General features: G+C 44.2%; 3 protein-coding genes across 10 annotated transcripts in view; 2 read left to right on the forward strand and 1 right to left on the reverse strand.

Moving 5' to 3' along the window:
* Window positions 1-7,729, forward strand: part of TTC23L (tetratricopeptide repeat domain 23 like) — a 33,532-nt gene extending 25,803 nt beyond the window's left edge. For 2 of the 5 annotated variants that reach the window (XM_054986881.1, XM_054986882.1), the window contains one exon: window positions 7,464-7,729. In XM_054986881.1, the coding sequence (XP_054842856.1) occupies window positions 7,464-7,649 (186 nt within the window). In that variant the 3' untranslated portion in view covers window positions 7,650-7,729. Of the gene's footprint in view, window positions 1-1,363; window positions 1,443-7,463 lie in introns of those variants that run through there. The other 3 variants (XM_054986883.1, XM_054986884.1, XM_054986885.1) reach the window with 2 other exon arrangements.
* On the reverse strand, window positions 10-9,486 carry RAD1 (RAD1 checkpoint DNA exonuclease). 4 transcript variants are annotated; one of them, XR_008597524.1, is made up of 6 exons: window positions 7,712-8,652; window positions 5,928-6,036; window positions 5,398-5,656; window positions 3,349-3,447; window positions 2,358-2,705; window positions 10-1,790 (listed from the first exon to the last, which is right to left on the reverse strand). XR_008597524.1 is itself a non-coding variant. In XM_054986889.1 (6 exons), exons 2-6 carry the CDS (start codon window positions 7,904-7,906, stop codon window positions 2,522-2,524), a joined length of 846 nt encoding a protein of 281 aa, XP_054842864.1. In that variant the 5' UTR covers window positions 7,907-7,940; window positions 9,383-9,486; the 3' UTR covers window positions 10-2,521. The 4 variants fall into 4 exon arrangements, 3 of the variants coding, with proteins under 3 accessions (XP_054842864.1, XP_054842861.1, XP_054842862.1); XM_054986889.1 differs by adding an exon at window positions 9,383-9,486 and having other exon boundaries at window positions 10-2,705; window positions 7,712-7,940; XM_054986886.1 differs by having other exon boundaries at window positions 10-2,705.
* A 121-nt stretch (window positions 9,487-9,607) lies between these two features.
* BRIX1 (biogenesis of ribosomes BRX1) lies at window positions 9,608-18,062 on the forward strand. The gene is made up of 10 exons (XM_054986893.1): window positions 9,608-9,781; window positions 11,000-11,111; window positions 11,575-11,618; window positions 12,560-12,630; window positions 14,053-14,102; window positions 14,230-14,303; window positions 14,418-14,468; window positions 15,371-15,472; window positions 16,591-16,719; window positions 17,291-18,062. Exons 1-10 carry the CDS (start codon window positions 9,632-9,634, stop codon window positions 17,573-17,575), a joined length of 1,068 nt encoding a protein of 355 aa, XP_054842868.1. The 5' UTR covers window positions 9,608-9,631; the 3' UTR covers window positions 17,576-18,062.
* The last annotated feature ends 1,476 nt before the right edge of the window (window positions 18,063-19,538 follow it).

Genomic DNA, 19,538 nt, shown 5'->3' on the forward strand with positions numbered 1-19,538 from the left:
TCTAAACAACGTAGGAATCGAATGTAGTATTGGAAGAGGTAAACCCAGGATAATAGAATGTCTAGTGCTGACCTGACCTAGAAAGGTGTGGTGGGAATGGTCTAGGCTGGAATATCAGCCAAGTTCATTCCTTTCGTGGTTTTCTAAACTGGTTGACTGAAGTCTGGCTCTGTATGTGAGGTTTACAGTCTTGCACTCGCTTTGAAGGTACCTTTAATGATACTGCTCATACAGCCAATTCGGCTCTGAAAAGTGTCACACTAGAATTAGAAGAGAAAATTTATTAATGCATAGATCTGTACAATATAGAAATTTAATAGGTTTTAATCTTAAATCGACTGAGAGAGGAACTTTGTGATATGGAGCACGAAGATAACAGCCTGCTGCTCGTTGAACCCGAGATATTCATCAGGAAATCTAAGGCTTGCACTGCACAGAATCCAGATACGATCTTGCCTCTCTCCCAAGACTGACTCCCATCCACCTCTGTTAAAATCCTCTTAGGGAACGTGGCGGGATGGGTATCCAGGATCGGGACACTAGATGTAGCTGAGTTCCTTCGTCAATTTGCTTTGAAGATACCTATGCATTGTGCCATTAATCTGAGCCCTGCTGAACGGTCCCACATCGTCTTTTCATGTGAACGGGGAGGTGAAGCTGGGTTCATCGGCTGATGTGTATGAACAGTTGCTTGAGACTATAACTGGATAGGGGCTCTCAGGCCTGTGGTTTAGTAACAAACCCCATTGCGATTCATAAGACTTTGTGCAAAAGAAGTGCTTTGGAATACATGAGATTAACAAGGGCTTTTGGCCTACCGCTTTGCTTTACCACATTTGAAGCTTTTCTCTAGAGTAAGGAGCCTTCCTCTTACGGAAGTGGCTGCTGCTCCTGAGCTCGGAGGAGTTTGAACTTGGATTGCCTGGGGAATTTTCCATGTGAACACTATGGAGGAAATAGATACTAATCTTTCTCTGTGAAATAGGACTACTGATTCCCTCTCCTCCGCAACCTAGTGCCATGCACACAACTGTATCCAAACAGAGCTCCACAGTGCAGGAAAATAGAGCATTACGGCTCCTAAGGAAACAATGTATTGTTCGCACAGCTCTGTTTGTGAGAGAGTAAATGCATAAGCCAGAGACGAAGTCTGAGATAGCAAACTGCTTATGGCTTTGGTACTGCTTTTCTATGAGCAAGTCAAACGAAACAGCATGAAGATCGTGCGTTGTCATTTGGCACAGGTTAGGCATCACCCCCCTTATTTCTCATTTTAGGAACGTAAGGGACTACTGTTAGCCTATGCATGAAAAACTGCTTAGAGAAGGGGGGGGGGAACCACTTCTTCTTTCCTTTGCTGCAGGTCTTCTGCTGTACGTGAAGCAACCAGCCATAGGACGCAGAAGCACCAGGAGGCGTCAAGTCAAATGCTGTGTTAATAACGCTCGTGGTCTTAGTCACCACTGATCCAGTCGCTGGAGACCGACAACGGCGAATTCATGCTGTTGTATGGTACAATTACAAAGAAGCCCACCAACAGAACCATCTCACTGGACAGACTCGTTGTAAAATCCTTAGGCTTGCTGAGCCTGGATTCAGTGCATCATGCACATAATGTGCTGGCATGAGGCTGAACGGGCACATCACCAGCTGTAAAAGCAAAGAAGTCCTCCAGCGCAGGTCTGCTTTCCTAAGGCTAGTTTGAACCCAGCTCCAACCAAGACAAGAGTGGATGACACAAAGGACGTCTTTCCATCACAGCTAATAGGGTGGAAGGTGAAGGCAGGAGACTGTGGGGACAGAATGCACTTCTTATTCCTTCCCCAAGATGTCACCAGGAAGCATCAGCTGCTCATACTTCCACAATGTCTACCCTCTTAACAGCATCCCACGGTTTGTCTAAGTTGAGCTCAGCAGCCCCGTTCTTTCTCCTCCCACCCTGACCTCAAACACCTCACTTTCTGGCCCTCCAAAGAACCTCTCCATCCAGAGACAACCCCTCACAGGCTCACAGGCCTTTGCTCTTCTGCTTCGCCAAGGACCGAACCTCCCATTTTCCAGCTCTCTCTCAAGCTCCTACTTGGAACAACTGTAAGTAGCGACAAATAGCCCTGGCCCCTCTGCTCATCCATAACTTATCCTCCCTTCCTGAAATTACCAACAACCGATCCACTTCCATGCTACCAAAGTGGACCCAAAGTGGTGGCAGCAATAAAGCCGCATTTCCACTGGATGGATAACTACCTGTTCTATATGATGGCCGAATAGGCTTCCTGTGTTTCTAGTATCAACGCATCCTCCCACTGAAGCCGATGGCCTTTCCCTGCAAAAGGTCCTGCTCTCTACTGAGTTCTCACCTGCTGTATAGTTTATCGCTACACCAGCACTTTCTTGCTCCGTTTTTCGTTCTTAAAAAAAAAAGATTCTTGCCTTCCTCTCAGAAAATTTTCATTCAAAAATCACTAGTCCAGATAGTTTGTTAAAAAAAAAATGTGTGTATGTGTGAGTTTGTGTCAGGCAGCTACATTTCTGCTTCGGTAACATCTTCATCTGGGCAACAGTAATACTCCACAAAGCAGATCTGTCCATCTTCGTTCCGGATCATGTACTGCAGCGACAAGAAACCTCTGTTATCTGTCCGAATAGATGCTTTGCAAGACAGCGCGAGTGCTTTGGTTGATGGCTTCAGTAATGAGATCTTGTATCTGTAAATGAAATTGGTTATGTTGGGTTAAACAAGGCCTAACAGCATATTCTCTGTTGCTGGACTCACCCCCTACATAGCAACACAGGGAGTTCAGTTTTAATTGGTAAAATAATGGGGGCGGGAGAAGTAGGGGAGGTCTCTTCTCCTGGTGTAGCTCCGTGCCAAATGGGGGCTGTGAGCATGTGCAATTTCCCCTTTTCAGAGGGATGCAAATCTGTGATCACTGTCACATCTGTTTGTATCCTAACATGACTTTTCTAGCAACTTAGGAGGTTTGGTCAGTTTGGTGTAGTGGTTAAGACAGAGCGGCAGGATTCTCATCTGGAGAACTGGGTTTGATTCCCCACTCCTCCACTTGAAGCCAGCTGGGTGACCTTGGGTCAGTCACAGCTCTCTCAGAGCTCTCAGTGCCACCCACCTCACAGGGTGATTGTTGTGAGGATAATAATAACACACTTTGTAAACTGCTCTGAGCGTGGCATTAAATTGTCCAGAATATATAAATAGAATGATGATGTTGTTGTTATTAGTAAACCACAATTGAACAATGCAGGCAATAGTAAGGATGGGACCAAATGGCTATTGTGCTACTATAAAGGTATAAAGAATACTATAAAGGTATTCTGACCGCTCACGCTGACCTGTTTGTCTGGGTCTGATTGCAGTTAAAAGCTTCTATGAGATCAGAGTCTTTGGGGTAGTCAAAATGAGCACTTCCTGCATTTCCAAAAGTGGACAATCTGAAAAAAGGAAGAAAAAAATCATAAAGAATGCATTAACTCTGCAAACTGCTTTGTACTAAAATGGTAAACCCCCCACAAATTGTGGACTAGCAAATTAAAACTGTGGTGCTATGTGCATTTACTTGGAAGTAAACCCCACTGAACTCTAGGATGGGTAATGTAGGCTCATGCCAAAGGGATGCAATCCTAAAACACAAACTACCAGCCAATAAGTTCCACTCAATCCAGTGAGATGTGTTTTTAATATATTTGCTTAGCATTGTGTTGAATGAACTTTAGACATGATGCTATTCATTCCTGCTCAAGGGCTCGGAAGCTTGAGGAAAACACACACACAATGATTCAATCCAGTTTCAGAGTATAAAGGATGCTCAGACATGTGTAGTTGTAACATAACTTTAGTAGAATGCATGTTATGTATATCTGCTGGTGTCAGATCTGCTGGAGAAACAGTTTGGTGGGTGGGTGTATTATCAGCTAGCTCTTCCTTGCTGGTAGGAGGATTTCAAACAGACAGCAAGACACCACCTCAGTCAGGCAAGAGGAAGTTAACAATTCAGAAACACACTTTCTATAATAGCAGTATAGATAAGAGAGCAAATAATGTGCACACGAAACCAAATGGTAAACGTATTGCAGCGTTTGTCACTGTAATGTCCAAAGTCACCCTAAGATCACATTATTTATTTACTCTGAAACAGTCCTAATGACTACTCCAAAGAAAAGGTGCTGCCCTCAGACTCACAGAAGTTAAATGGGGAACTCAATGAACAGCCATGTTCATGGAGACGGGGGACTTGAATACAGTCCTCCCCAGGCCCCAGCTGAGTTCTCTATCCACTGATGCGGCAGAAGAAGGCTGGAGCTACAAATCAAATCACTGGGCGATCTTACTCAAGACTGTCTGCCCTGACTGGTTGTAGCTCATCAAGGCAGACTGGTTTTCCCACTGATGTGGCTTTTGAGAGCCTTTTAGATTACAGGGACATTCCGTGTACAAAGCTGCTTTGGATGCTAAACGTCAAGGGTGCACAGAAGATCACTCAGAAGTGATTAATCACTCTCCAAGCAACTAAAAGCAGTGCTTTGCCCCTCCCCCAGAGCTGCTGTAATCACTTTCTCATCCTTCCATTTAAATATTTATATTTAAATGTATATACTGCCCTTCAGGACATGTTAACACCCACTCAAAGCGGTTTACAAAGTGTGTTATTATTATCCTCAGGACAATCACCCTGTGAGGTGGGTGGGTCTGAGAGAGCTCTGGAAGAGCTGTGACTGACCCAAGGTCACCCAGCTGGCTTCAAGTGGAGGAGTGGGGAACCAAACCTAGCTCTCCAGATTAGAGTCCTGCAGCTCTTAACCACTACACCAAACTGGCAGCAGCTTCTCACCTCATTCACACTCACCTGAAGGCTAATGAGGCACATGCTCTCACACACCTTTGCTCTGTACAGGAAAGGAGTGAGCTCATCAAAGCTGCTGTTTGCTTCTTCCAGGAAAAACATTAGAGGTAACCATATATTTTTGCCCTGCGGGGCAATTTTCAGTTTGGGATGAAGGAGGTGTTTTGCTTTGGGAAAGCTCCAGAGAAAATGTTTCCCCGTACGAGCACCACAGACCTTGTGTGAAATGCTGTAATTTTTGAGCCAGTTATCACTGCTTGAGGCTTCACCCACAGAGCTGTTATTCTATGACTGGTAACTTTCAAGACTATTTCAAAAAAATAAGCAGTTCCCTAAAACACAAAATCTGCCCTCCCTTGCTATACATATACTAGAATAAGGCAGGGGTATAATTAATCAATTTAGACAACAACACTGATTTGCGGACCCACCTTTAGGACAAATCAATTTACGCTTAAAACTTGCACTAATTATTCTATACCTTATTAAAATATTACTAACCATGATTACCAGAATTGGGGGGGGGGGGGTTATCCAATACCTAAAATAAGGCTTGTCTGGAGACATTGTAATCTGTAGTGCCTCGCTGGTCATATCTAGTTCAGAAAATGCCTCCCTCAGCCCTTCCGATTTCAGGATAATTTTGTTCACAACATTCGTGCTGCAGAAATCAAAATCGAGTATCTCTTCAGGCTCTTGAGTGTTGATTTTACACACAGTTACCACACCCCCTTCCTCCAGGAAGAGGGTCAAGGGATAACCGTATCCCTGGTAGCACATCCGAAGGGCGGTCTGAGTTCCTGAAACAGGAACAGAAAGTTAGAAAGCATCGTCTACAATGCTGCAGTTCTAAGATTCTCAGGAGCTATTTCTTGACCAACCAATTTATACAGTGCCAAGAAGTTTGTAGTGAAGATATATATATAAAATGCACTAATGAAAGAGGCAGTTCCAACCCCATTGTTCTCTGGCCATTGAAGATCCATCTGACCTTTTCTGTAAGAAGAGACAGGCTTCGGCACACAGTGGCGTCTCCGTTCTATTCTGGTAACACACACAGTTAGGCAGTACCTGGCAAGGAGCTTGTACCGAAGATAGTCAAGCAGTCTAAAAGAACAGACAGATTGATTCTGAACGTCACGGATTCCTCCTGCACCGCAAATTCTTGGAAAATTCCTGCCTGTACATTTGAAAGACAGAAAACAGAAGCTGAAAAACTATGAGGCAACAGTGCTAGTACAGAACTACAATTCCCAACATTCATTGGAAGGGACGCCATGACCGTTAAACTGGTGATGTAGATCAGTCCTTAGAACCGAAGACTACAAATCCGTTAAACATACTGATTGGGAAGTAACTGCCACAGAGCTAAGTGGGGTTTGCTCCTAAGAAGGCTAACATAGGGCTAAACTACAGGTCAGTTTGATAGGACAAAGGTGAAGGAACAGAGCAGTTCTGTCTACTCAGAAGTAAGCCCCATGTTATTCAATAGGGCTTATCTCCAGGAAAGTATCCTTAGGCCTGCAGCCTAAGAGCTTTACAGAAAGGATTAGCGAGGATCAGGTGGAGACTTTTAGAAGAAGGAACAGAAGCAGCAAGGCTATGACAGTGAAGTCAACTTTCCATTTCTTGGCACTGTAGTATTTGGTACCAGCATTTGCTTCTTTTACCGTAACTCTGTACAATACATTGAGTGTAATCTCCCCCCGTCCATCACATGGGCGAATAGTGCCACCAGCACCCCCCCTTTGGCAGAAGGTGAGAGAACAGAGGAAGGGAACCTCTCCCAAACAGCGCTTTATGCTTGAGCAAAGGGGCTTCAAGAAAGGGTGACTACGGGGCAGACTGTCCCCCTTCCTCCCCCCAACCACTGATTGTAAGGGGCAGGGGAGAGAGAAATCACTGACATTAAAGACGGACATGTATCAAACGTCAGGCACAGCCCACTGGCTCACCATCTCACACACCTCCTGCTTTAGCAGAAACGCTATTGAAGTGTTTGCAGTACTTTGATTTATTTTCCACCAGGGGGAGGTGTAGTAATCAGTGTGAAGAAAGACAGCATGGTGCAGTGGTTACAGTGTATGATCTGGGAGAGTTGCTCTAACATGGAAGCTTGCTGGGTGACCTTGGGCCAGTTACACAACCTATCCTACACATGAAGTTGCCTTACACTGACAAAGTCCATTGGTCTATAAAGATTAGTATCGTCTACTCTGACTAGCAGTGGCTCTCCGGGGTCTCAAGCAAACGTTTTCCCCATCACCTCCTATCTATTGCTTTTAACTGGAGATGCTTGGGATTGAACCTGGGACCTTCTGTATGCAAAGCAGAGGCTCTCCCACAAAGCCATGGACCCTTCCCTGCCACAACCTACCTCACAAGGTTATTATGAAAGCAAACAGAAAAAGGGAGAATGTTGTAAGCCACCAATGGTCCCAATGGAGGGAGAAAAGTGGGGTGTAAATGATGTAAATAAATAACCAAGTGGCAGCCCATCAAAGCAACCAGAAATGAAAGTGGCAATGGCTGGAAGACAAGAAAGGCAAAGGAGCATGCCATGCACAGCATTTTATTGTTGAACTTTCCTTTTTTTTTTTTTTGCAGGCACTGGATGCATCCAACCAAGGTTTCTGCTTCCAAATAAGGGAGGAAGTGGGGAGGGCCTTTCTTGACCATACACACAAAAGCCATGTGATCAGAGGCTGTACTATGGAGAGGAATGGGTCCAGAATCCAGATTGAGTTTAAAAAGCTGGATGAATCCGACTTCATTTCCTCTTACAGAAACTGATTTCAACTAAAAGAAATACATTTCTTTGTCCAATGAAGAGAATGAACATATTACCCTCTAACCTGAATAAAAGCGTTTGCCTGAAGACACTTTGAATTTTCCACCGTCACCTTGAGTCCATTCGTAGTTGCGAAACAAGTAGCATGGTCCTTAAAATGGATGGCTTTCAGGATATTCGAGAGATTTCGGACATTGTCAAGATTGGCAGCCAAGACGTATTGCTCTTCTCCAGTTTCTGCTTGGGTAGAGAGAGGCATGGCTTCGCAGACCTCCGTCCCCCCGCACTTCCTCCTACAATGGCAGAAAGAAAGGAGTCTAGCAAGTGCTAAAGGAGACCCATAGAGGTTTAAAATGGAAATGTCATGTATTAATGCATTTGAAGAAGACAGAAGCAAGCAGGTTTGGTATTCCCTCTCATAAAGATGTAGCTTTAAGGAAGGAAGGGGAAATGTTGAGGGATTTTCTTGTAAGTGCAAAGCTTCAGTTTCCAATCCCCTATAAGTGTAATTGTCTGACAAGGCCATGATAGAAGTGAGTCTTGCCTGCCCTGTTCTCAGTGCCCGTTCACTCACAGGACGGACTGCTACAGACAAGCTAACATGGTTGCCCATCTTGATCTTTCACCCATATTCATACTTCCACTCTCCTTTAGAAATTACGTTGTAGGGAAAGGTGAAGGGACAGGGAGGTGTGTTGAGTTAACAACAGACATGACTGCAAGAAAACCTTGGATGTTGTAGCCTTATTTCTTATTATCGCTCTTACCAGCTCACTAGTTTTCCAGAGGACAACAAGAGGTGCCAAAGGAGAGTTAACTGTCAGCCTTTTATAATTTATGTGACCTGCCAACTTTTAGAAATTACTGCTAACTCTTCAGAATTTTACTGACTCAACCTTGTCTGTTTTGTGTAGACTATCTTGCTAGTGTAAACAATTTTCACTTTGATTCTGGGTATAAAAAGATATGTGTGGGTGCTATTGACTTTGGCTAAAGTGCATCAGTTTATTCAAATGTTTTCCCCAATAAACTTTTATTGCCAATTATTATCTGCTTGGTTTAATTTAGAGGCTAAAGTCTTGGAAGGGGACTGGACACCCAAAATTCGGATTTTGTGGGAGAATTCCCCTCACAGAAAACTAAGAACACCATGACAGAAATTCAGCAGGGGCACCTACTCTAAGGGTGGGAACAGCTGCACTGGTTGAACTTCCACCTGCCATCAAAGTCGTCCAAGCTGTAGCTCTAAAAACTCACCGAAGAAGGGGGAACGCTTCAGCCCATCCAAAGCAGCTACAAGAACTACCCTACAGCTTCATGAGTTATCACAACAGCCATGAATACCCCTGTCCTTCACAGAGTGGTACACAAATGGATAAAAAAAGAAAAGCTTCCGTTGGCCACGGGACCCGGGGGGGGGGTCACCGTCCCAGGGCATCTCTAGGGAGTGCAGCATTTGCCACCAGCTCTATTACCGCATCATTTTTAGCATGGAAGCGCCCGTAAGAACTTCATTTGGGATTTTAGGTTGTCGGGAGTGTGGAGTTTGGGGAGGGAAGGGACCTTCGTGGGGTATAATAGCGCCCACCCTCTAAACCCGTCGTTTTCTCCAGGTAAACTGATTGCTGTGGCCTGGAGATCAGTTGTAATTCCGGGAGATCTCCAGGCCCCACCTGGAGGCTGGCAACCCAGTGCCTTATCGATAGAGTCGTTCGGCTAGATCGGTATTTCCTACCTGCTCTTTTTGCCCCGTACCCTTCCAAGCAACGCTTCCGGTTTTGAATTGATCTGATTTTTCCCGCTGCCGTTTTTCCTGCGAGAGCTTCGCCATAGATACGGAAAGCCGGAAGTTTTGGGCTTCTAGTTGTCTATGGTTTAGCCCTCCGCAGGCGCTTCCGGGAATCACCATAGAGAAGGCAGCTTGCCAGAGAGGCTTCCGCCCCGAGAGGGAAGGCGGTGCTGTTGCCGGTGTCGTGCGCGCAAGATGGCGGCGGCCAAGAGGCAGCGTGGAGCCGGGCCGGGCCCCAAGAAGAAACGCGCCAAGAGGGATACGAGGGCGGGGGAAGGGAAAGAGCCGTCTTCGGCAGCCGAGGCGGGGTCTGAGGAGCACCGCGTTCCGCCGCCTGTCTCGCAGGTGAGGCCCAGCTACTGCGTTTGGCTCAGGAATGAGGAAAGAGTGTGTCTGAGCGTGTGCAGAGGGCGCCTCTTATAAGACGAGCGAGCGGGGCTGGTCTTAGTCGGCTTTGTATTTTGATGAAGTATTTCTCTTGTCTAGTGAAGGTCGGAGAATAGGGTTGCCAGCTTTGGTTTAGGAAATTCTTGGATTTTGGGGGGTTAAGCTTGGGTTTGGGGAGGATAGAGACCGCTCTAGGGTATAATGCTATATCCCCTCCCCCATCCAAAGCAGCCGTTTTCTCCAGGGGAACTGATCTCTGGAGATCAGCTGTAATTTCAGGTGATTTCCAACCCCGCCTGGAGGTTGGCAACCCTACTTTGTATCCTTTTTTTGCGTTTTTCTTTCGCCAGGGCCTGAGAAACACGTAAATAGCTCAGGTAGCAATGCTGATCTTTTAATAACAACAACAACAACAACATTCAATTTATATTCCGCCTTTCAGGATGACTTAACATCCACTCAGAGCGGTTTACAAAGTATGCCATTATTATTCCCACAACAAAACATCCTGTAAGGTGGGTGGGGCTGAGAGAGCTCCAGAGAACTGTGACTAGCCCAAGGTCACCCAGCCGGCTTCGTGGAGGAGTGGGGAATCAAACCCGGCTCTCCAGATTAGAGTCCCACGCTCTTAACCACTATACCAAACTGGCTCTCATAACATTGTGACTCATAACATTCTGTCCTCCTCCATTTTATTCTCACAACAACCCTGTCAGGTTGGTTAGGCTAGAAATTTGTGATTGGCCCAGTCATACAGCAAGCTACCATGGCAGAGTGGAGTTTCAAACTGAGGTCTCCTAGATCCATGTCCAACATTTTAACCACCACATCATGCCAGCTCTTTTGTATCAATTACAGGGGTTTCTTTGGGTGAAAGAACTGAAGGGTCATGCACCTGATAGTTAGAATTTGTTTTTGTACAGTAGTAAATGCTTGATTGGTTTTCTTTTTCAAAATTAAAAGGGTTTATTTATGGAACTTTTCTGTTGTGCTGCTATTTTATTAGAACTTGCAGTTGTTGAGTTATTTACAGTTTAACTGTAACCTAGAATTACTCCCTTCTGAATCTGTTAAAGCCAATGGGCTTAAAGGAGGTAACTCTCTTTAGGATGGTGCTGTTAGTGGCTGACATGGTCTGATTTTCACCCTATTCATATTCAACTATGTATATTTCAGGGCAAATGGAAGAACAAAGAGAGAGTGCTCATTTTTTCTTCCAGAGGAATAAATTTTAGGACCAGACATCTAATGAAGGACTTGCGAACACTGATGCCCCATTCTAAAGCAGGTAGATTGTGATTTTACTTTTTAAAACTCCCCTGCATCTTGACATACAATTTTGTCTTAAGTTCCACTTACGTCTGCAAGTCTGCATATTTATAACCATTGGACGTGAGCATATTGCTGACTTCTGTGCAAACTGGTGTATATTCTGTCCTGCCTTGGTTTCAAAGTAAATATTATGGAAACTATGTAGAGACAGCCAGCCCTGGTCCACCCATATGCTCATACAGTTCCTGTCTTCAGCTGTTGGGGCTGCCTACACCGAATTGTCTTTAAAAAGCATGCCTGCATAATCTCCTATCCAGCAAGGGAGACGTGCATAGAACCTAGCTGGATCAGGTGGCAAATTTCAATGGAACTTTTAATAAGAGGAGATGAAATAATTCCATTACAGCATGTTGTTGATTGCTGCAATCTTTAAACAAAGCAGCACATGTTTTAGTTCATGTTTACCTCTGTTTTTTCAGACACCAAAATGGACAGGAAGGACAAACTTTTTGTAATCAACGAGGTAATTTATGTCAATTTCTTATTTGTTTGGAAAGAGCCTATCTGAGAGAGGCCAAGGGAAGTTTCGATTAAGAGATAAGACATTCAAAAGGCTAGCTATATCTTTATCAGTGTCTATCCAACTGTTTTGTCAGAGTTAGTATTTTTAGCCTCCTTTTCCACAACAGTTGGTGAAACTCACAAGTATGTTCCTGGACTGTCTTCAGAATGAGGTGGCTTAAAAATAACAGCATACATTTTAGTGGGACAGTTACACTTTTACTGAGAACTGCGCTAGGACTTGTCTACAAAATCTATGTCAATTTATTAGAAGTAGTTCAACAGAACTGTCTGATCTTCCTGCTGCAGGTAGCTGTTCTCTCTGAAATTCATCTCCTGGGTATTGGTGGCCAGAACAGTGGGGGAAATCCTTACGATTCAAGCCAATCTGTTTAGAATTTAGAAAAGCAGCCATTTTGTGTGGCAGATATTTATTGAAAGAACATGAAAATGCATGTTTGGAGAATTTCACAGCACATGTTGAGATGACTGCTGTCACACTGGGGTTTTGCCAATCTGGGTTGGGAGTTGCTGCATTAGGTAAAGGGTAAAGGTAGTCTCCTGTGCAAGCACTGAGTCAGTACTGACCCATGGGGGGACGTCATATCACAACGTTTTCTTGGCAGACTTTTTGTTATGGGGTAATTTGCCATTGCCTTCCCCAATCATCTACACTTTACCGCCAGGAAACTGGGTACTCATTTTACCGACCTAGGAAGGATGGAAGGCTGAGTCAACCTTCAGCCGGCTGTTTGAACCCGGCTTCCGCCAGGATCGAACTTAGGTCATGAGCAGAGCTTGGACTGCATTAGGTAGCAGACACAAAGGAAGGCTCGCTTGTGATTCCTGAGGGTGAATCAGAGCATTTCAGTTTCAGTAAATTTGGTTTCTTTCTTCTTGCAGGTCTGTGAAATAAAAAATTGCAACAAATGCATATTTTTTGAAGCAAAGAAGAAACAGGATCTTTACATGTGGTGAGGAAAATACTGGCATTGTCTTCTTTATTTTAATTTTTCATGATGCTGTGGATAGGAGCAAAGTGTGTTTGTGTGTGTGGTGGGGAAGAGGAGACTCCATTCATACTTGCTCTTTGCTGAATACTTATTCCAGGCCAGTTGTGTGGTAATAATTATTGACAGCTTTCTAAAACTGCCAGAAAAGAAAAGGGAAATTGGGAAAGAGTAGCACGTGTCTTAATTTGCTGTGGCGGGGACAGCTCAAAACTGAATCCAGTCCATGTCACCATTTTCTCTGAACTCCTCTGCCCGATTCACTGTGGTTGGTTGGGCACTCGGGGTATCATTTAGGAGGTAACTTCAGGCAGGAAAGGATACACAACCTCAGTGCTGAAGATAGGGATTCTCTCTCACAGTGTTCTTTTGCATGGGTGGCGGGTCAGGCTTATAAACGGCACTCTGCTTCCATCTGCAAGAGTTATACAAATATGACAAATCTCTCTTCTCACCCAATTTCTTCCTTCCTATGTTTCACTGGCACTCCGACTTTTTTGTATCCCATCCACTGTTCTCCTTTTCTCTTTGGACTAAAATCCCCTCCTTTACCCAGGAGGGGAAGCCATTGCTAGAGCTGTGCTGCTTCTTATGGCTAAATACTGAGCAGCCTTTCTGTGCAGCCTCCAGGGTGCTCCAGGGTGCTCTCTCTTAAATCGAGCTGTGGTGCAGAAGCTGTAGGTGTGGTTTTCTCCTCCTCCTCTTTAAGAAGGAAGACAGACACTGTAGCTGGGAAGCCCTAGCAGAGCAGCAGCAACATTTGAAAATCTGCAGGGTGTTTTTTCCCCCTCCCCAGCCTTAGGCCTTGTAGATTTAAGACTGGAAACAAGAACCCCTCGAGCAACTTTCAGGGACAAGCATGTGTAATTGTTCCTGCTGCACTGAACAGAGACCCTGGATTCCTTTTGCACGCAACTGTTTCATGTGCAGTGGAGGGTGCAACTTCCCCTTCTCCCACAGGGCATTCTCTCCCAATCTCTTCCAACTGGCTTTTTGAAGGCTCCCCACTAGGCTGTTGCCTGCTTCCTTCCTAGAATTTGGGGGAAGGGGGATATAACCTACACTGTATGGCACTCTGAAGTCTGCTTACTGAACTGGGAATGTGTCATCTCACTTAACTTTAAAGGGCTTTTTCAGGTTAAAAAAGAGAAAAGGAGCTTGCCTGAGCGTGGATCTTTCTGGTAATCAGTTTAGTGCTTATCTGCAGGCCTGCCTTACAGGTCCCCTGTGGTTGTTGGGAGTTTGTGTGTGTTTTAAACCCCATTCAGTTTCTGAATGGGTACAGCATTTCGTACAGTCACAGCATTGCACCAAAGTCCAATTGAAAATGTCAAGAAAACAGCAGAATTAAATGTTTACTAGCATTCTGTCTCTCATCTGTTTCAGGGTTTCTAATACACCTCATGGTCCATCAGCCAAGTTTTTAGTACAGAATAGTAAGTTCCAGTTTATGAGAATGTCATTTATTTCTGCCAGCTTTTTTTTTAAAAAATGCCCTTCTTAGTTGTTCTTTCCTGGATGTTGTAAAGCCAAATGTCTTAATTGTACTTAATGCCCTTGCAGTTCACACACTGGCAGAGCTGAAGATGACTGGCAACTGCCTGAGAGGTTCCCGCCCCCTTCTGTCTTTTGATTCAGTGAGTATACTTTTTTTGCAAGTTGCTCAGCTGTCTTCAGTAACCTTCTTGCCAGGAGTGAATGCTTTTCCCTGCCCCTCTTGTGCTTTTCTAAAATGCTCTTTCTTCTTCCAGGCTTTTGACCAGCAGCCACATTATGCGTTGCTGAAAGAGTTGTTTATTCAGGTCTGTACTTATGTTCTATTCTCCTATTACAAGCCAAGCTTGTTTTGTCAAGAGGAGGCAGTGTGGTCCTTACCTTGACAGTTTTGACAACCATGTACAAATACACTAGAGAATATCTACATCTTCCTTTCTTGAATCAGCATAACTTTCTTTGCTAGTCCTGGGATTGAAGAGGGGGTGGCGGCCAAGACAGCCTTTTGTTCCCCAAGAATACTTCAAGAGGTGGAGATGTCCATTTAAGCAGTTGATTGTAGTAAATGCCCATCCTCTTGTGCAAGCCATGGTATTGTTCTCTGAATTTGAAAAAAATCTGATGCGTTTTTCACCCTCCAAGCCTACTATGCTACACAGATCCCTGCACTAGCCAACCTGCAGCGTCAAGCAGCTACAGCTCACTGTGTCACAGAAATTTCTTAAATACGTATTGGAGTCAATAGGCCTCCCATTTCACAAAGGTCTCATGTCCGTGCTTCAAACTGAATTATATGAGTGTCACCAGTTTTAGGTCTTTGCTCAACTTGGTACTTAAATAAGTATAGTAACAAAACACTGGAGGGCTGGTGGCAGAGAAGCACCCTGAGCCAAGTTTATCTTGACTTGGCCTCTTCTACCAGCATAAACTGTGTAGCTGCTAGAATTGACCTCCATTCCCTAGCCTGTTCATTGCTCCTACACTGCAACTTCAAACGTTGGTACAAAATTCCTGTTTTGTCTGTTCAGATTCCTGGAACCAGGTCTGTCTAGGCTATGGGTTAGATTTGGTAGTTCACAAAGAGTCCAGCTTTGGCTAGCCATGAGTGGACCACAGAAAGAGACTGTGAAGACTATATTCTGCTTATCCAGATGTTTCATTAAATCTCAGCTGTTGAAACAAGATTTGTCATTCTTTTCCCCTCCACCAGATTTTTAGTACACCACAGTATCATCCCAAAAGCCAGCCGTTTGTAGATCATGTTTTCACGTTCTCCATAACAGACCACAGGATTTGGTTTCGGAATTATCAGGTTTGTCACTTTGCCTTTGGGATGGGGTTGGCGCATGAGCTCTGTTTTGCACATTCTGGGATCCATCTGGAACACTGAACTGAAAAATGCTGTATGAACAAACTTGAATTCCTCTTAGCTGGCATAGGGTAGCCTTTGGGTATCCACAAAAAAAACTTCTTGGGTTTAGCTGATAAAAAGAGTGAATTCCAGATTTCCCTACTAGCTTGTATGATATTGAAAACACCTCCTAGCATCGCATTTCATGGTAAGTTGACCAGACTTAGCAAAACTTAACAAAGGCATAGAAGCACAGGAAAAGACATCAGCAGAGAATGAATGCAGAAATCTTTTAGGAACCAGTTCATTTCCCAGAGAAGGCAAAATGGATAACTTAAGCACTCCAATTCTGGCTGATATTTACAACCGAGCTTGATACCAAAGCTGCTTAAGAAATCATAACTTTTCAGTTGTTACATGATACTTAAGTTACTAGACATTATTGTGGAACGAAAGGGGAAAAATAATGAAAAAGGCACAAGTAATATCTGATTAGAGCTTTAGGGCTTCCAATTTTCTAATGGCTGGAAGTTGAGAAATTCCTCATGTAAGTACCCTTTTCACACATTGACTCACCCTTCATTCTCTGAACGCTGCTTACTTTTCTTTATGCCTAAAACAGTAACTATTAAAAGTTTGGAGGGGTGTGTGTGACACCCAGTTTAAAAACCAGGCAGGATATTGAGGCAAATATCTTTTACCAGTGCATGCGCTATTTTAATATATTGTTGTTCTTGGTTGAAAGGAGGATAAAAGTATGCTAAATTAGAGAAGGCTGTGCCTTTCCCCTAAGGAAACTCCCCTTTAGCCTCCTCTTATCTGAGCCATGCCCAGGGTGGTTGGGCTCCTTGAAGCAGCTGATACGAAAAAAGCTCCTGTACTGTCACACAGTGACTTGCTAGAGATCTTGCGCTAAGGTCAGATACTGTAATAGGGTGCATAGATACTGCATGTATCTTTTGTTTCTATAGTATGCCCATATGAGCATTCTTCTGGATTATTTAAAGTATGTTCTGTCTCTCCAACCAGTACTTACGTGTCTTGCATTGAAATGTGTAACTGTTGCCCATCTGTTGCAGATCACAGAAGAAGATGCAACTCTTGTTGAGATTGGACCTCGCTTTGTCTTAAATCTTATCAAGATGTTTCGGGGCAGCTTTGGGGGACAAACCTTGTATGAAAATCCCCACTACCAGTCTCCAAATATGGTAATAGTGTCTTTTGTGTTTGGTTGGTTGTCTCTTATGATATAGATGGGCTAGTGCCAGCCACAGGCAGCTAACAAATTAAAAAGTATGCAGTAAAACCACTCAAGAAAACCATTTGTAAAGTAATTAAAATCAGTTAAAATACATACAGAACAAAACAATTAAAAACATTGGGTAGGAAGGAGGGATCACCGAGGAAATGCCAAATGAAACAAAAAAGTCTTCAACCGCTGGTACAAAGTGGCAACAGAAAGGGACAGATTAATTTTCTTGGGGACGGTGTTTTGGTGCCACTACTGAGGAAACCCTCTCCTGAGTTGCCACCCACCTAATCTCAGAACGTAGAGGCACCCGAAGATGGCTGCAGTGGTCAGGTAACTTCATAAGCAAGTAGGCTGTCTGTCGGGAGAATCTGTGAATAGAATTGGGCTCTTCATATGAAGCTGCTAATATTCAGTAGTTGGTTGTTGCAAACCCATTAAAACATCCAGCGATCATAAGACTGAGGTGACACATGAATCCAAAGGCAGCATGAACACAGGGATGATTAACTTCGTTCTCTTCATTTCAGCATCGGCGGGAAGTAAGACTGGCCACAGCTGCTAAATTCAGAGAGAAACAGCAGATGAAAAATCTGCAAAAATTGAAAAGAAAGGAAGAGAAGCCCCTCATTCCTGAAGATCCCACTGAAGCAGTTTTTGAAACGCCAGCAGAAGAAAAGCCCGTGGAAATTCAGTTTGTGAGACCAGAACCAAAACCTAGCTTGAAGAAGAAGCAGCACAAACCATATCAACGACAGAGGAAGCTGAAGGCCAAGCTTTGTAGAACAAGCATAGGCCATTCAAAGGAAAAATAAATCAGGACTGGATAAATCAGACATGTTTGCTACATTTTTGTGGCTAATTTGAGTATCGTAACTTTTAAAAGACTCTATATCCATGTCATCAGTTTTGAAATTTTTTAAAAGAAAGGATGTTTTCTAAAAAACATTTGGTTTTTTTAGTAAAATGTGTTAAGGGTCCTAAAATTATTTTTGTGGACTATTAAAAAAGCATCAATTCATTGTGCCAAGAACCAAATCACAGTTCCATAACTCTTTTAAAAATTAAAAACATTTAGACTAAACTCTAGCAACATGGCATGATGGTAAGAGTATTCCCACTCTGAGTGATTTATAAATCATTGGAACGGATTTTTTTGTGTGCGGAACAAAAAATCCACCTCAAACGATTGATAAAGTGCATTGAAAGTGCATTGTCCAACGTGTGCGGAATCAGCCTCTGTCAACTACATCTGCAATTTTAATGATCAGACGCACATAAATTGAATTTCCTGGCTCTGAATCAATGGTTCCCAGCCTTTTTGTTACGGTGACCTACAAGCCCAGCTTTTGTTTGTATGACCCATCCAGGGCTGGCCCAGGAGATTGAGAAGTAGCTGGGGGGGGGGGGGGCAGCACCAGGTTGAGGAAATGTGCAAAGATGGCAGATGGCAACAAAAAAGATGGGTGGCAAGTGGCTCGGTGCAATACATACCCCACAACAGGTAGAGGGCACTGGGGGGGGGGGGTGGCATTGGAATGTTGAAAAAGCAGCACCAAGATAGAGGTGTATGCAAGCATAGGCTCTTTCTCCTCTCACTTTTCCATGTGCTGAACATCTCCCACCGACTCTTCAGCTTTCCCTCTTTTCAGTTACTGATGTAAACTAGTTGCAGGTGGCTCTTCCCCCCTCATAATTGTCACAGGGGCACAGAAGTGTGAGGTGAGACTGGGAGAAACTAGCAAGGAAGGAGAGAGAAGGGTGCAAAGGGGAGGAGCTGCCATTAGGGATGGCTGGCCTGAGACCCACTTGCAGAGGCTTTTGGGTCCCAATCCACAGGTTGGGAAACGCTGCTCTAAGTGTTCCCAATGGGATCCAAGTGGGGCAGGTGGAAGTTGTTCTTAAGCTTTTTCGGCAGAGTCATCTTCATTGTCAATGCCATGTTAGGTTCCCTCATGCATCCTTATCCTGCAGAGCCTGCCACTGCAACCGTAGTATGTGATATTCCTCTATGCTGCTTGACCGCAGTTACTTTTTAAATGCAGGATCTTTGCAGACGTGCCTTGCTGGTTCTTAATGGAGCTCCTACTTAGGGACTGATTAATCTAGGTTCATCCCCGTATGTGCGTGCAGGGGAATGGTGGTTGCAGGGACTTGACTCAGTATCTATTTTGGCATACAGGGGTTAGTGTGATCAATACCAGATTACGCTTGAGGGGCAGGCTAAAGTATGAGAAAACTACTGGCCCAATTTTTCTGAGCTTATTTTGTATTTCAGCAGCTGCTTGAAAGGAGGTATCTCTTGGTCCCTGCTACACTCCCTGGCTCAATTTTGTTGTGGGGGGGGGGAGGCTGGCATTGCAAAAAAATATTTAAAAAGCTGGTTGACAGCCCAACATTATACAAACCACCTCAACTTGCTGGCAACTATTTGCATTCTCTTTTATCCGACAGCATGGCGTGCAACGTAGAAAGCTAGCAGTGCAATCCTATACAGCCTGCCTCCAGTCTATGCTACACTTGGCTGACTTCTTTCTCATCTGTCCCTTGTTGCATTCCAGCAGAATTCAAGTCCAGTGGCACCTTAAAGAGATTAACAAGAGTTTCAGGGTGTCAGCTTTCAAGAGTCAGGGCTGCCTTCAGATATGAAGAGGATGGAGATCCCTGACCTTTTATATCCCAACCAGAAAGCAGGGAGACATATTAGGATGCAACGGTACAATGCATTGTACTTCCCAGCTTCTGGCTGGGATATAAAGGCTCAGGGATTTTCACTCG

This window comes from Eublepharis macularius, chromosome 8 (genome assembly GCF_028583425.1).
Source record: "Eublepharis macularius isolate TG4126 chromosome 8, MPM_Emac_v1.0, whole genome shotgun sequence".
Taxonomy (NCBI): domain Eukaryota; kingdom Metazoa; phylum Chordata; class Lepidosauria; order Squamata; family Eublepharidae; genus Eublepharis; species Eublepharis macularius.

What these genes read in the sequence shown, in the direction of transcription:
- RAD1 (XM_054986886.1), bottom strand. Translation starts at nt 8,260, where the DNA reads ATGGGCAACCATGTTAGCTTGTCTGTAGCAGTCCGTCCTGTGAGTGAA. An exon ending in CGGTACAAGCTCCTTGCCAG is followed by an intron (nt 5,657 to 5,927) that starts GTACTGCCTAAC and finishes TTCCTGTTTCAG; the next exon opens with GAACTCAGACCGCCCTTCGG. An exon ending in CCAGACAAGCCTTATTTTAG is followed by an intron (nt 3,448 to 5,397) that starts GTATTGGATAAC and finishes TCCTTTTTTCAG; the next exon opens with ATTGTCCACTTTTGGAAATG.
- BRIX1 (XM_054986893.1), top strand. Translation starts at nt 9,632, where the DNA reads ATGGCGGCGGCCAAGAGGCAGCGTGGAGCCGGGCCGGGCCCCAAGAAG. An exon ending in CCCTTCTGTCTTTTGATTCA is followed by an intron (nt 14,304 to 14,417) that starts GTGAGTATACTT and finishes TTCTTCTTCCAG; the next exon opens with GCTTTTGACCAGCAGCCACA. An exon ending in TTTGGTTTCGGAATTATCAG is followed by an intron (nt 15,473 to 16,590) that starts GTTTGTCACTTT and finishes CATCTGTTGCAG; the next exon opens with ATCACAGAAGAAGATGCAAC.